Source organism: Ailuropoda melanoleuca, chromosome 2 (genome assembly GCF_002007445.2).
Source record: "Ailuropoda melanoleuca isolate Jingjing chromosome 2, ASM200744v2, whole genome shotgun sequence".
Lineage (NCBI taxonomy): Eukaryota > Metazoa > Chordata > Mammalia > Carnivora > Ursidae > Ailuropoda > Ailuropoda melanoleuca.
In genome coordinates this window covers 126,859,988-126,876,630 of record NC_048219.1, presented here as the reverse complement: position 1 = coordinate 126,876,630, position 16,643 = coordinate 126,859,988, and the positions used below count along the sequence as shown (strand labels likewise).

Below are 16,643 nucleotides of genomic sequence, written 5' to 3'. Positions count from 1 at the left end.
GATAGATGATATATTTTGTACATGAATTAAATTCTTCACGGTGCCAGAGGAATTAATTTGTGATGTCATGAAATTTTGATTAGCCTGCTGTAAAATCAGAATTGTTTACCCCAAGTGTCTGCATTCTGACTCTTACAGTCTTTCCAAACAAATAATGAAATGAATTGTGGTGGGGGGGAGGCAGGGTAATTTATGAAAACATGGTACACCATAATTTTGCCATTTTTCTGCAATAAGGATGGCAAATGATTCATGAGATAAAATGAAATATTTCTCACTGTCATTTCAATGGATCTAAGATTTACAGCTTCTTAACTTGGATAGGAAAAACTCAAAATGCATAAAAATGAATTGTAAATCCATTAATGGTGAGGATGAAAAACAACAAGAAAAAATTATTTTAAGCAAAGAAGAGCAAATCTACCAGGCAACAGATGAAAGGAAGCAGCAGCCGCTGTTTACTCTAAGACCCTTGAAGGAAGGAGGTAGTGAAGAGGGAACTGCTTGCTCTGAAGAGGGCACTAAGGTCAGGTTCAAGAAAAGTGATATGTTGATCAAGCTCATTACGTTTAGATCACTTAGACAAACAGAGGAAGGTAGCCTTTAAAGCAAAATCAGATATGCCAAAGTTGAATTTTTTAAAGATTATGAAAAAGTCAGACCCAGTTTTAGAAGGTGAAAACGAGTCAAGAATTCCTGGGACTATGAAAAAGCAGCTTCCCGATCCAAGACTCTGCTCAACCCAAACTGTCTTTTATGGGCACTAGGGCCAAAAAAAAAAAAAAAAGAAAGAAAACGTTTTTTGATACGTCCCCACTCCTTGAGACACCACACTGAAGGAAAGCTAGCAGCAGCAACGAAGACGTGAACCTGGGCTTGACGGAGCAGCTGTACCTAGAAAATAAGACCAGAGATACTCTGCTCAAGACCCCAGATAATGGGCTTGAAGGGCTCAGAAGCGGGTGAAACCAGCTGTGGCACGTGCCACGCTCTAATAATAGCCGCGGTGGGCACCATGCCACTCGAGCCTCCCATCTCTTCAGCGAAACATGACATATTCTCCACGACTGCAGGATACATACCTGAACGTCCATGATTTCAAGCGACCCTGACGAGAATACGGGCAACTCACAGGGGAACCGATGGTTGGGTTTACTGAACAATGCAATTCAATGCCGAACGTGGAGAAGGAATGTGGCCCTGATCATGTTGCTAAAGCGGTTATTTTGCTTAGATCGAATGAATCTTATGATTCTGGATCAGGTGTTTAACAAAATGTGAAGGTAGTTCTTGACTTTTGCCAACGGTCCAAAACCTGCTTATTAGCCCAGGACCTTGCAGGACTCTCTCGGGTGTCCTCATAGCTCACATAGCTCACGTTTGTGTGTGCATTTCACAAGTTTGGTAGCTATGCACCTCAAATACAAAATATAGGCACAAAAGGCTCATCAGCTCCATCTCCTATACAGACAGGCTCTCATTATGAGGGTACCACATCAATTTAAAACTTACATTTCCTTCCTTTCTAAGTCAAATGGCATCAGGTGAAATCCGACACCGGTGATAATGCAGTGTTGCCAAAGACTGCAAACACGGATGTTAGTTATCTATTTCCCTTTCTTTGATTTACCGTAAATTTTATACATTTTGAAATCTGGGAGCCATGTATTTTGACAAATTTGATGTTGACAAATTTTAAAGTGCTATAAAATTTGATAAGCGAGATCACTGGACAATGCTTTGAGCTGCAATATATTTTTTTCCGGGCACTGAACAAACAGTTCATTGTTACAAGTCTGTCCAGGAGCCGTCGCTTTGGGGTATTCTGTACAATTTCAAAGAACCTTCAGAAACTCACACATGCCTTTGAGCATGCAAAACCAGGAGGCAGCACATCTAAACCACAAATGGAGAATATGCTCCATATACATGTGTAAATTAAAACCTATAAAATAACATGGGCATTATAAAATTTGTGTTAAAACTGATAACAGCTTTACTGATTTACCGACAATGAAAATACATAGCATTTTTTCTGTCAGAGCATTTATCAACACTTGGCAACCCTGCACTAACTTGACATGTAAGATGATCAAAATGGATTATGTAATCTTTCCCATTCATTTCTATTGATTTTAGTTATGATAAAATTCATCAGTGTGCCTGGGAACGCTTGGGCTGAAAAGCTCTGGTTGACCAAGAAGAAAAAAAAAAGGGGGAAGGAAAAAAAAAAAGAATTCAACAGAGTTGTAACGGGATGAATACAATTTTAGAATAGGATTGCACAAATACAGAAGTCGTGCCCTAAAGGCTCCAAGAACAAATTAATACAAATAATTCTGGCAGTCTCATAAAATTACATCTGTCTATGCAGAGATTCACATTTGAGATAAAATTACAAAAGTCCTAGCCAGAAGAATTCGTGTGTAAGTGCCAGTAAAAAGAAACAGTTTGTGGAAATATTTACAAACTTTTTTAAACTTCAACAGTCATCAAAGTTATTTCTCTGACTGTAAGTAACATCAAAATGCCAGCAACTGGACCATTTTAATCAGTTTTATTGATTCGTGCTTTCAGTTCTTATTCAGTTAAAAACAAGGCACATTAAATACATCTTCTTATTGCTCTATAAATGCATGCAGCTCCTTCTGTATATCAAAAGTAATAAATAATGGCGATAAAACACCAAGACAGTTATAAAATGACAACCCAGCCTCAAACACAGTATTTAACAGTCCCATCTAGAACAGTAACCCACCACAATACAAGACAGTGCCTCAGCCAAAGGCATGCAGCGCCCATAGCCACTCCAGCGCCGGCTTGTACTTGACCGTCTTTAAAAACACAGTAGGGCTTTTTTTATTCCCTGAAAAGGGCTGATATAATGCAAAACAGTGCAAGTTAGAGTGTCACTGACTTCAATATTATTACATTCATAGGCCAGAAATCTTTACGAATACATAAAAAAGGAAATAAGATCAATGATCATCCTTACAGTATGTTGAGTAAAAGTCACGATGAGATTTTGGCAGTTGTACAAAAGACTAAGCTACATATTTGGGAAAAGACAAAACAAAACTAGAAACTAAAGCAGAATAGGGAGCATGCATTTAAGAGTAGAAATCCTAAAGTTATACTTAGTATGAATTGATGGAAAGCAAGAATATTGCCAACAGCATGAGGGCTAGGAGGCAGACAACCTTGGCTTAAGGAACAATCCAGCACTGTCACTGTTGTTAGGACTGTGGTTTGGGGCTATTTAAGGGAGCCTCCAGCTCTTCACCACAGCTGGGGGTTCCTTCACCTGAATCCCCTTAAAGGCTCTTGAAATAAATCAGTTGATGATAAAGACAATCTCTGCACCCCCCCACCCCCACAGAATCATCTAGTATCACAATTGTCCAAAAAGAAAACAAAATTTCTCTTGTACTTGGATTAGGTTTTGAAGGGGCTAATCCCCTCCATTTCCTTTCCCCTTTTCTGAAATCAGGTACAGAAGCTGTACAGGTTTAATTAAGAATGCACACAAAAATGCGGGGGTGCTTTATTCACAGTAAAGACTTGGAACCAGCTCCCTTCCAAGAGGAGTCTCTGGGATTGGTGAAGGAGCGTATGTTTTAGAATTAGCAGATTTTCAGCAAAAGCAGAGACGCTCAAAGGAAGCAAAGTGCGCTTTTCTTTGTCCTTAAAGGAACTTCACTCATAGCAAAGCGTGCATGAAGCAGGCCTGTTTTACAAATACAGCTCGGCCCAGGCCAGTCAGCCTACAAAGCCGGTCCCTACTGTAATGGGTTCAGGGTTCAGGGAGGGCACAAGTTCTCGTTATCTTGATCTAACTAGAAAGAGAGAAAAAGAGAGCACAAATGTACTGTGGCACATTATCTGCGGTGTTCTAAAGGACAGCTTTCCTACCAAGGATCACCAGGTTCTAAAGAGTGAAACTTAGTATCTTGATAAAAACAAAAAAAACCACTAAATTACAAAGCCACACGCTTCCAATTTTTTTTTTTTTAAGGCAGCGTAAAATGCTCACACGTTGAAAGAAAAATGTTCACAGTGATACCTGGGAGCATCCCTTGCTCCATTTTAGGTTTTCCTTTAGGAAGTGGCAAGTTTAAACTTCATTTAAAACAAATGAATGCTTTGAAGTGGGGTGGGGGCTTAGGCGGTGGGTGAACCTCCAGTGTTAACATTAGGACATCCAGGCTCATACCCCACTTGAATGAGGCAGAAAGGTATCCTACAATGTTCACGTAAACAGAAATTACAGCACAAAAGTGTTTTATGTACCAGTTCAAAAAAACAGAAAAAAACAAAAAAACCCACTAAGATCTCAGGTCTGTGCAGTTAAAGCCTGCCATTAAATAAAGGGTTATATCTCCTATTACATCCACAACCTGATCTTAGAAAATAAGAAAGCAGGTAGTTAACCTCACAAGAGGAAGCGCAGTGGGTAAATACTCAGGTGATCGGTTAAAATGCTAGTGAAGTATTGCAAAAGCATACCAAATTAAACTCAATGCATTACTTGTTAAATTCAATGCAGATTTATTTTTGTTTTGTGTCTCTGTGTGTGTGGTGGGGGAGGGGTCTGTGTGTGGGTATGTGTTGTGCCTGGTTTTATTTCTTTTCTTTTTCTCTGTGGTTGAGAACTTTTCCACGGAGTAGCGAAGGAGAAAGGCTTTAAGCAACCCAAAGACCTTGAATACTGCAGCGCTGGGCCTTTTTACAAATAATTATAATTAAAGTTAACTAAAGGTTACTTCGATCCTCTTTTCCTCTCTGTTTGAAATTACTCCCCGAAAATGATGCAATAAACTAAGCGAAATAGGCCATGTTTGACAACAGCACACGCTCCACAGTTTAGGATTTGGGGATGGAAAATCGTGTTATCCTATGTGGATATACACACACAGATTTTTAATCCTTAACTTTATTACTACTGTAAGGATTTGAGAAATTTAGTCTCATCCCATTACATCCAACTTGCCACTTAAATGCTGGTTTTAAAACATGAGAAGCAAGGATCTTCCTGGCAACTATAATAGTCAAAGAAAAACCAGCAGTGACTGGGGAAAAAAACTGAATTGCTGAGTTGAAACTATCAGTGTAACTCCCAGCAAATGTCAATGCTATCCTTATCTTACACCTGTGATTCTGGAAGCGTTCAGAGTTTCTCTTTGAGACTTGCTCCTGTAACCATATCTAAACTTTGTGTCCCTCTCCGGTTTTGCCAGGCATACCCTGGCTATAAAACCGCACAATATTGTTTGGATGGGGAAGGCAGACCATCTCCAGGAAGAAGGATCTGAGCGGTCTCCAGAAACACTATCATTTCAATAGGTCACTCCCCGCTCAATTGCTGTTAGGAACAAATCCCATCTACAATCTTAATGTCCAGAGCTTTGTGCATGTCACGAAATTTTTCCAGCTTCCTTTCAATTTCGGCCAAAATGCTCTGTCCCTAGGAGTGACTCAGAATAAACGAAGAGACAAACAAAAAGGGAGTATGTCCAGTCTAACAGGCTACAAAATGGATGCAAAACATTAAATGAGTGTGCATTGAAAGTGAGAAGAAAGATAAAATACGCTCTTTAGAAGCTAGATTGAATGGCAACTACAAATAAAGGGTATACATCAACGTCCTAGAGCTTTGGAATGTTTCCCAGTGTTAACAAAGGCTGCTATCCGTAGCCACTAGTTTGGAGTGGTGTAAGTCCTCTCTGGTTGTTACGTGATGATGTGTTGTTCCTGTGTCTGTTGGCTGTGGATTTACTGCCCAGACTCACAGTCCTCCACAACTTCGGTCCACTGGAATGGGGACTCGTCTGTCGAGGTTCTCTTCTGCAGTTTTCATTAGTATTGCGAGCCGGCTTCCGGACACCCTTCCTTTCTGAATAGCACTCATCAGCTTCAAGAGAAAACAGGCAACAGAGTCAGAAGGCAGGCATGCTTCCTCCCTTCTTCGCCGCATTTTAAGGGTTACCTCTGCTGCAGGCAGAGGCGATTCAGTGCCCCATCAAAGACCCTAGCAGGCATTACAGCTCCAATAAGAAGAACACGATTTTTGAACATTTCAAAAAGGAGGAAAGGGGCAGGTATTTCATGGCTGCAAAAACTATGCCTACCTAGCAAACCAGCCTGCTTTTAAAATGCAAATTGAATGCATCACTTTTTGCCCCTTTCATGCGCTCAGGGCACATATTTTTTTGAGCAACTCAAATATTGGATCTTTAATTTCATTTAAAAATCTTCAAAAGGAATCTCAGGGATTGAACAAAGACAAACCATGACCTATATTTAACTACTCTTTTTTAGTGTTACTGTACTCGACAACTTCAAGTCCCTTAAATCCAAATTCCTTAAAGACTTTTTAAAGTAATTTACATTTAAGTCCTTGAAATGGACCCAGAGATCTACCTTAAGAATTAAAAGCACTCCACAGCCCAGATTTTAGTTAATTCATTTTTATCCAATGGATAAAATCAGAATTAGTCTTGAAATTACATGCAGTCAGCGGGCAAAGGCCTTTAATCTGGAAGGCACTTTGCAATTATGAGCGTGGGGATTTTTTTTTTTCTTTCTCAAGTTGATGTGGTTTTAACTATTTGCTTTTCTTGATCTCACTTCCCCAATCTTTTGTATTTTATTTATTTGAAAGAGAACTGACTTAGCCATGGGTCAGGAAAAATTCTCAAAATATTTTTAGGGTTATACTCTCTAGCCTACAGAGATACATTTCTTAAAAATGGCTTTGAATAAACGTCAGAGGCATCTGCCAAGGGGCTGGATCAGAATTTCATGACCTTATTAAAAGCTGTTTCATAAGCCATTGCTTATTAGAGATGGACTCCTACATGCAGAGGGTCATTAGAGCCCAGACCTAAAAATAAAGTCATGTAACCATGCAACATCTGCAGGGATCCTTCCATCGTGATTATTGAAAAAAAACAGATCTAGATTCAAAAAGGTATTTAATGGGATAGACATGGGCTCTTTATGTTCAGAAAAGAACAATATTTTATTCAAGAAAACCAAAAACAAACAAAAGGCCCTAAAAAACATACTTTACATCTGACAAATGGTGTAACATAAAGAACACTGACATCTAAAGACAGAACAATTTATTGTTTATTGTTTTGTCTATGGTTCCATGAAGACCTTTTAAGTTTATCGGAGCTAACAAAACTGATAGAGCTAGAGTTTTTCTTGATCCATCCATAAACATTATATGAAGTACCAACATTTAAAAATTCAGTTTTCTTTAAATATTACAAGTATCTTGAAATCATATTACGAGAAAAAAACAACAAGAACATCATTTGGGTGTGAATATATTTCATGAGAAATACGGTCAGCATTTTTTAAGTTGAAAATTACACTGTGTATCTGTACTTAGTAGAAGCATGAATAGTCTCTTTCATTTAGAAGTGGACAAGAAATAATTATTTAAAAACTCCACAAGGAAACCTGCAGATGGTTTAAATTATTTTCTATGTGTTTAATTCTATTGCACTCAAGAAAATTACTTAAAACGCAAACCACATAGCAGATCCATAAAATTAGATTCTTATTGTTTCTAAAACTCCAGGTCTTTCAACCTTAAATGCTGTTGTTTATTTACAACATGCATGAAATGGAGCATAAACTATTTCTTGGAAGAAAAGTTTTCTAAAATTCTGAGACAAACCATAAAATATTGTCGAGAAAAAAACTAGACCCCCCCCCAAAATGTATTAAATGGTTTCTAAGTCCCCAGCATATATTTTAAACTCCATATCAAATGTTCACTTAGTTAAACAGTAAGCTAAAGAACTAAACATTCTTTTTTGTAATGCTGGACACAACCTGTGAAAATTTTCTGCATTTAGATTCAACAATGCTCTTATCTGCAGCTCATCTCCAGAGAGACAATTACCATTTCCTTTGCCTTGATATTGTTTGTTTAACTTGACACAGTGAAGAAAGGGCTGACATTGACCAAAATCCCCAGCATTAATTTATTTCATGTTCAGCATTCATCATTGCCAGGGTGCAAGCAAGACCTGGCATTCATTTGAAATACCTGCCCAAGAAGCAATGTGGAAAAAAACCTGGCCGCTTGGAGACCAGTGCATTCTTCATATGATCAGGTCCTATGGACAGCTACAAATAATGTATGGGTTTATTAAATTTCTTTCTTTTAAGGAACTTTTAAGGAATGATGCGTAGCATCTAGTTTGAAGTTAGAATAACAGAATTTACTTTCTTCATGGTTATGATTAAACAACTGAGCCTTGGGGAAGTGGAACAGAAAAAATAGAAATGCTTGAATTATGGGGTCATGACCCCAAAATACAGGTTTTCTTTCTTTTGCTTTTCAGGTTCTTTATAACATAAGAATATAATAATACATTTCAGGGTCTCTAGTAACTATTTTCAAATCAATACAACTAGGATTTTTTTTAACTTCATTAAAAAAATTACTTTCACATTAGAAATATGGGGTGTGCCTCCTTTGAAGTAGGTAAAGAATGGGTTGGCAGTGGCAGTCCATGGCATATTTCTCTAAAAAGCATACTTCTTATTCAGCCCTTTCAGCCATAATTAACTTGGATTTAATCTAAATTGCCCAACACAACAGAATGTCTTAGGAAAACAACAATAAGAAAGAGAAAGAAAGAAAGAAAGAAAGAAAGAAAGAAAGAAAGAAAGAAAGAAAGAAAGAAAGAAAGGAAAGAAAGAAAGAAAGAAAGGAAAGAAAGAAAGAAAGAAAGAAAGAAAGAAAGAAAGAAAGAAAGAAAGAAAGAAAAAAGAAATGCACCGTGCAAAGCCTGATCCTTGAGGGCAGACAGAGGCAAACTTGGCTGGCTTCAAGCCTTCTTTTTTACAAAATGAAGCGGCAACCATGTGGACTTAAGAATCCATTCTCGAACAGTCATCCACGACCAAAAGATAAAAAGCAAATACGCTTGTTTCCCCTCACCACAGCTCACCTGCAAAAACTCATTGAGTTCAACCTGTCCATTTTTGTTCAAATCTACTTCATTCAGAATTTCATGTAGTGTATTCTCATCCATTTGGACGCCGATACTCTAAATAAAAGGAAAGCACAAAATAATGAGGTTTAATTAAAAATGATGCATGCCCTTTTCTTAATGCTACCAACCTTTCAAAAATCACAGGAGAAAATTACTTATAGAAAGCACTAGATGAAGAAAAAAGGATCTGATCCAGTTTTTATGTTTTTCTGTTAGCAAAGATACTGAACCAAAAAAAAAATATTACCTCTAATACACGCTGAACATCAACAATGGTAATAAAGCCCTTTTGGTCTGCATCAAACTTATGAAATCTCTTCTTGTACCTGGAACACAACATTGAGCATTGGAAAAATATACCTACAGAGGTCAACTCAAAACAGAGAGATACGGAAACTTATTAGAAGTACCTGTCGATGTCAGAAGGCAGGAGGCTAATTTCAGAGCGATCTGTTAACTGTTCTGATCGAGATTTATAGCCCATTTCATAATACAGAAATTTCCTGGCTGTTTCAAGTTCCTCCTAAAACACAGGCATACACAAAGTTCAAAGATTTATGGAAAGAATTATTGATTTTTTTTCTCCTTTATTTTTCTTTCTCACTTTTCTGACCAGCACAATTTATTTCTTCCAGTTTTACTTAAGTATCATTTATATTCAATAAAATGCACCTATTTGAGAGACGCAGTTTGGTGTATCCTCTACCAAGATCAAGATACAGAACATTTCTATCACTCTACGAGGCTTCCTCAGGTCTTTTTTTTCTGTTGATCTGCTAGCCTCAGGCCATCCCCGATCTGCTTCCTGTCTCCAGAGGGCTTTCGCCTTTTCTCAAGTTTCACATAAAAGGGTCCATTATAGTATGTAGTGTTTTGTGTCTGACTGCTTTCACACAGCGCAATAATTCTGAGATTCATTCATGCTGTTGCGTGTTTTAATATTTCGGTTTTTTCTCCCGCAGAGTATTCTCACCCAATATGGTCTAACCAAATCTAGAGAACCCAATCCTTGTGGTTTGGTGACAAGTATGGCAATTAAAGGTGGTGAACAGTTACTATAATGTGGCATGCACGGTCATCCACAGACATCACAGGGTTAGCTACTCTGAAGCTTTGTCACAAGGATGCTGGGAGTTGGGTGGAAGTTACAGAGTCATGAGAAGAAAACAAGCTCTCCGAACGGTTACTTCAACACTTTCCACTGTCCCCAGCCTCAGCAGATAGTTAACTAGGGGTGAGAACACTGTCTTAGTTTTTCATGGCACTCTCCTGCTGGCTTACAGTTTACAAACCGTCTTTTTCTTTCCTTTCCCTTTTTGGAATTTTGTACTACATTTGCCCACCTTCTGTCTTCTGGTTCTGTTCTTATTTGCCACAATATTTTAAAGCTCAACGGTAGTTAAATAATCCCATCTGCAAATTCTCTGAGTACCCAGAGATATCATTTTTCTGGGCTGGCATATAAACTCATTTAGAACAGCCTCCTATTTGAATATCTATTTCCTCTTACCAATATTTATTTTGCTCTTTTCACACTGAAAACCATTCTCCTTGACAAAATGAAGGAAAGAAATTTGGTATTAAACTCTGAGTTGAATTGTTCTCCCTTTTCTCCAGCGTTCAAGAATATGGTGCCAGTCGCTTTATGCGATGATCTAGGTTAGGTCTTACATGCATTCTTTTTGATTTTTAAATTTTATTTTTGGTGTCCTTAGCATTTTTTCCCCAACCTTTAGTCAACTCCTAATAGCACTCTATTCCTACGTTCCCATTAGTCCAAGATCCCCTTTCATTGTGGAGCACTTGTCTTCCATCCCTTTTAAACATGGTGTTTCTCAGCTGGCTTTGTTCTGAGTCACAGTCTCCTTTCTTCACTTGCCCCTTTTTTCCTTCTCATAAGAATCAATCTTGAAAAAATCTCTTTTTGTGAGCCTCTCTCAATCTACATAAGTGGTCTTCTCTTTAAAGTCTCTCAAGAAAACGTAAGCGTTATCTGAAGGTATAAAATCTGCCTCACCAGGGGCGCCTGGGTGGTGCAGTCGTTAAGCGTCTGCCTTCGGCTCAGGGCGTGATCCCAGCGTTATGGGATCAAGCCCCACATCAGGCTCCTCCGCTAATGAGCCTGCTTCTTCCTCTCCCACTCCCCCTGCTTGTGTTCCCTCTCTCGCTGGCTGTCTCTCTCTGTCGAATAAATAATAAATAAAATCTTTAAAAAAAATAAAATAAAATCTGCCTCACCAAATGCTATGGCAGCGTTTCCCAACATGCATCCTGATTAGTATTATTCTCCCTCCCCACCGCCCTTCCAAAGAGTGAGAGGTGGGTCTGTCTCTGAATAAGTTCCCTTTTGGAAACTGACAATGCACATAGGCATTCGAAAGGCACCAAATCATCTATGCTAAAGAAAATGGTTTCATTTGTTGAACTCAGAATTTCCCAAATTCTTCTGTCCGTGTAGTCATCTTTTGATTTACACTTTGGCGGAGCACAATTTGGCAATGTCCCATTCTCTAAATGTCCCTACCAACTCCTCTATCAATCCCCAGTGCCCCTAGACGTCTTCTTCCTTAATCAGTTCTTCCAATGCAGATGGATTTGATCTTGAGTAGCTGTTTTCTAAATCTTTCTCTCAGTTTTGAAAATAGACCTACATTTCAAGGTATATATTGGTTGTAACCATTCAATTAGATTTCAAGATCCTTGAAACTATGAGCTATTTATTATTCCCCTAAAATATTTGGTATAATGCTCAGTATACAAGTCACTCATTAAGTATTGACTGGTAAAAACAACCACAATTCATTTACAGAGAGTTATTTATCACCTTGTTCTGTTTTCACTTTTGCAGGTTAAATAATCCCAATGCTTTTAACCTTTTCTCAGAAGTCCAGCTTTCTAACCTTTAATTCTTTTTTTCCTTCTCCTTTGTTCTCTCTAGACTATCCACAGGTCTCATTAATACTCCTATGGCTCAGACACTAGGTAATAACTTTAGGTCTTTTATTTCTCTTACTTTGTTGAGGGGGATGGGAGAATATTTCTGAGCACACGAATCCACTCCTAAAACTTGAACTGAATGAAGTTAAAGCTAGTTTCCTCAGGAGGGCCAAACACAGCCAGTTTACAGAATTTTCTTCCTCCTTCCTACCTCCTACAGCCTGAATTCCTGGCACCAGCTATCTTCCTGCATATTCAAATCTTTCCAACCATAATTTTTACAGGAACATATTATCCCCAATCTTTCTATATGGTAAAAAAAAATAAAAATAAAAAAATGATTGGCATTAACAAAGGAGCAAGGTTCATTCTTGGGTTGTCTCTGTATGTAGCTTTAGTCCATCAAATCAAAACCCAACACCGGAAGAACTACAACCCACCCTGCCCATGCAGAGGCAACAGGGCCGGGGGGGATAGTGCATGCCCTGATATCAGAGTACCTGGGTTCGGCCCCAGCTCCACAATTTACTAACTCTGACTGGACTTCCTCCCTGAGCCTGTGTTCTCAACTATAAAATGGGGGTAAAGGTTACCCCTGACAGACTTGTGGTCAGGTTAAGGAGCTCTTCAGCCAATGACTTCTGCTATTCAGTGCACTATAAACACTGCATTAAAACAACAGGAAAATTTTTAAAATGTAGGGCCATGGTTTCACTCCAGAAGACCCTGAATCTGACAGTCTAAAGTCAAGCCTCAAAATCTGTTCTTTTCCCAGGTGACTCTGATACGTGAGCACCTTTGGGAATCTACACCAGAATGAGAATGCTTTTAGGACAGGACCTATGCCCAATCCTTCCTTACACCCTCCATATAGGACACAGGTGCTCAGTTATGTTCATTCACTCACCGACAGTTATTTATTTAGGGCCTACCATGGCTGGCACTGAGGTGACAGAAACAAAGCAGACCGTGTCCTCTCCTTTGGAAAGCTTATTTCCAGGATGAGATGCAGACAACAAATAAACAAACAACTAAATACATAGTACATCAAATGGGAATAGAGGCCAAAGAGAAAAATGAAGTAGGGAGAGGGACAGAAAATGTCATTCCGATGGGCAGGTGATGCTCTTTCATTTAAGCCAGTTAAGGAAGGCCTCTTTGAAGCAGAGACCAGTAGGATGTGAAGGCAGAGGCCATGAGTGTATCTAGGAAAGAACATTTCAGGCAGAGGGATCAACAGGGCTTAAATAAGGAAGAGCAACTCAACTTGTGGGGAGTGAATAGATGGGAAGTCCAAAGGGATCAGAAAGGTGGTGGCAAGATCATGGAGACCTTGTAAACCACTGTCATGACTTGGGCTTTACACTGAGTAAAACAGAGGGTGTTTCAGCAAAGTAATTTTTCATTATCAGTCCTCTTCTTACTAATCTATCAGCATCATTTGATACAGTAAATTGCTTTCCTCTTCTTGAAATATTTTCTTCCTCTCCTTCTAGGACACAATTCTCTCTTCAGTCTTTTCACACTTTCTCCAACCTCGCTAGTTATCACTTTGCCTTTCTCAGGAATTCTTCCTTATCTACCCAACTTTTAAACTCTGGAGAGCTCCAGGGCTGTGTTTGAACAACTTGCTGTTATCTAACTACACAAATGCCCTATATGATCTCATTCAGCATGATGGCTTAAATACCAACTCAAATTTATATCTTTAGTTCAGACCTTCCCTCTGAACTTCATTTAGACTGACATATCCAATGATCTGGCTTATGTTTTAATAGAATCACTTCAGTTGTTAAAGTAAGAACACTGCCTTGTGGGAGGGAAGCTTTTCTAATAAACCATGAAAGAAATGCTGGTAGCTGGAAACAGGGTGATAGCAACTGAATATGTTAAGAAGGGGTTGAATTCAAGCCATTATTTGAAGATAAATATGATAGAGTTTGCTGATGGATTCAAATAAAGTATGATACTAAGATTTAGGCCTAAGGAACCAAAAGGTGGAATAACTATTTTTGACATGGAGAGGTTAGTAGTAGTAGTGGTAGGAGTGCTGGTGGTGGTGATGGGGAAGGCAGGTGGAGATCCAAAAGAGATGGTGTTATGGATTGAACTGTTCCCCCCAAAATCCATATATTGAAGCCCTAACCCCCAATGTGATGGTATTTAGAGATGGGGCTTTGGGGAGGTAATTAGGTTTAGATGAGTCTTGAGAATGGGGTTATCCTTTCTCCCTCTCTCCTCTCTATGATGACACAGCAAGAAGGCAGCTCTCCGAAAGCCAGAAGAGCACTCTTACTAGACCCAACCATGCTGGCACTCTGATCCCAGACTTCTAGCCTCCAGAATTGAGGGAAATGAATGCCTATTGTGTAAGCCACCTAGTCCGTGGTATTCTGTAATAGCAGCCCAAGTAGATTAAGACAGAGAGTATTCCAGAATGTAGTTCAAGAAGGAGGGAGAAATCAACTGTGTCAATGCCACAAAGTGCATGAGTAAGAGGACCAAGAACTGACAAGTATATGTCAGGCAACATGGAAGCCATTGGCGAACGTGATCAGAGCTATAGCAAAGGGGCAAAAACAAGCTTCAATGGAATGGGTTCAAGAAAGACTGGGGAGGAAGGAACGGAACCAATGAGCACAGAACGTATTTTTTTTGTATAAATACATGAAAATGTCTCTGCATATTATAGCAGTTTGGTTTAATTAAAAATCATGAAAATCTTCTGTTTACTACAACAAGCCCAGGGCTGTACGTATGGGCATCTGAGCACCATTGGCTTTCTTTTTTTTCAATTTGGATATAAAGACAAAATTCCAAATGACACAAATCAATAAGCATTCAGTGGTCAGGCAATAAAACCACTATTTCCTACCAAAGACAAATTTGCACAAGTGTGAATTTCACTAGAGAATACATTCTAAATGTTTTCTCAATGAAAACCAGAAAAGGTTCTACCCACAATCATTATTAGCCTACTTTTTCAGGACTTATGACCACAAATTTAAGAGTATTTTTCTGTAAGAGATTTTCCAGAAATAACCAACACATTTTGAAACCAGAATATCTTTCCAGTTTCCTAAGACCTAGCAATATTAAACACCACCTTCCCCCCCAACACACACACACAGAAACTGGCAAGAAATCGAAAGTTCCCACTGAAAACTATGCTGGCCTCTACTAAAAGACCAAGACATGACATGTTTATAATAGGAACTGTGGTTTTAAAGACTTCTATATGATACCTCTTTTTTATAATCATCCCAATTCAGTTCTCTGCCCATCAGTTCAACAATCCTGGGTAGGGCTTCCTCTGCTGCCTGGACATTTAGGAAGGCCAGGCGAGTCCTCCGTGAAATCATGTCCACTGCCGTGCAGGCATATTCTTTAATCCCATATTTCACCTGAGTTGAAGTTAAAGCAGAATTATTAGTGTGGGCCTTTTCTTAAAAAGAAAAAATAAAATTTCGCTTAAAAAAAAATTCACGCTTAGGAAAAGTGACATTGTTCTTTGTATACTCCGATTCCCTACTAGGCATGAGACAAATGATGATGTCATACAAATTCCCAGCCCACCTGCCAAAGACGGTTTGTAAATTGGGACAAAATGGAAAAGAGTTGATGCCTTCTTCCTGACCTGACCCTGGCACAAACATGCAAACTGCATCGTTTCTCATTTACCGCCCACAGTAAATCACTTACCTCTTTGCTTATACATAATATGAATATTAATTTACATAGCCAAGTAGGCAAAGAACAAGTATAAAAAAGTATGGTCTCATCTCTTTACGCTGTCCAGAGTTTTCTGTCTCAGAGTGTCAATCAACGAGCCAATGCTTACTGGACATTCGTGCTTTAAAGTACAATGAATCATAAATAAATATAAAGCATGGTCTCTGGTTTCACAATACGTAGAAACTTGATGAGAAACAAAGCTTCTATCTTTGGAAAGTTAAGTGCAAACCTAGATATGTCATCAGCCAGGGCGTGAGTGGTATAAACTTGAAGAGCTACAAATTTACAAAAGAGGCAAACAACTGTGAAGTCACCACACTGGGGATACCTCTGTGGAGGAGGAAGAAATAACGGATTTTCTATTAATATCATTACCACTGTCAATATCACTTCAGAATCAACACTTAGATTTATAAATGAAGGGATCTGGGCTGAGCAAACATTCTGCTAAAGGCTTTGGCTGGCAAATGGGCATGAAAACTTAGCTAGATGTAATTTTTAAAGACGACAACAAAGGAACAGGTGAGCGGCATCCCACAGCAGACAGGAAATTCCCGCGTAGCCGTTCACATACCTCTGCTTCAATGTATGGAAATTCTGACACAAGACGCACTCCCACGATGGGCCACCTTTTTCCAGTTACGCTTGCCATTTTGGCCACCTCAAAAGCCTTGTCACCATAAGTGGCGGCAAGATGCTGTGCCACCTAGGACAACGAAATCTACATTAGGCAGGTACTTTGAATATCAATACCTTCTGGGCACGAAGCAAAAAAAGGCACACGCTTATCCTGTGAGTTTTTCACGGCCCGTAACTAATAGTTCCAGGAGGGTATTGGATTTTGATTTTGTGGGAGGAAACCACTTGGGCTCTGAATGCTCGGGCCAGCATTACGTCGGCCACGCATGTATCACTGTATCAGTGACTGATGAAGCTTCCCCTTCACTCTGC

General features: G+C 39.1%; 1 protein-coding gene across 4 annotated transcripts in view; it reads right to left on the bottom strand.

Annotated features, from left to right (window-relative positions):
- Positions 1-2,540: 2,540 nt before the first annotated feature.
- Positions 2,541-16,643, bottom strand: part of GPD2 (glycerol-3-phosphate dehydrogenase 2) — a 152,856-nt gene continuing 138,753 nt past the window's right edge. For all 4 annotated transcript variants that reach the window (XM_019807015.2, XM_011233670.3, XM_011233672.3 and 1 more), the window contains 6 exons: positions 16,267-16,398; positions 15,203-15,361; positions 9,431-9,543; positions 9,268-9,346; positions 8,976-9,074; positions 2,541-5,911 (listed from right to left, as the gene is read on the bottom strand). In XM_019807015.2, the coding sequence (XP_019662574.1) occupies positions 5,786-5,911; positions 8,976-9,074; positions 9,268-9,346; positions 9,431-9,543; positions 15,203-15,361; positions 16,267-16,398 (708 nt within the window). In that variant the 3' untranslated portion in view covers positions 2,541-5,785. The remainder of the gene's footprint in view (positions 5,912-8,975; positions 9,075-9,267; positions 9,347-9,430; positions 9,544-15,202; positions 15,362-16,266; positions 16,399-16,643) is intronic.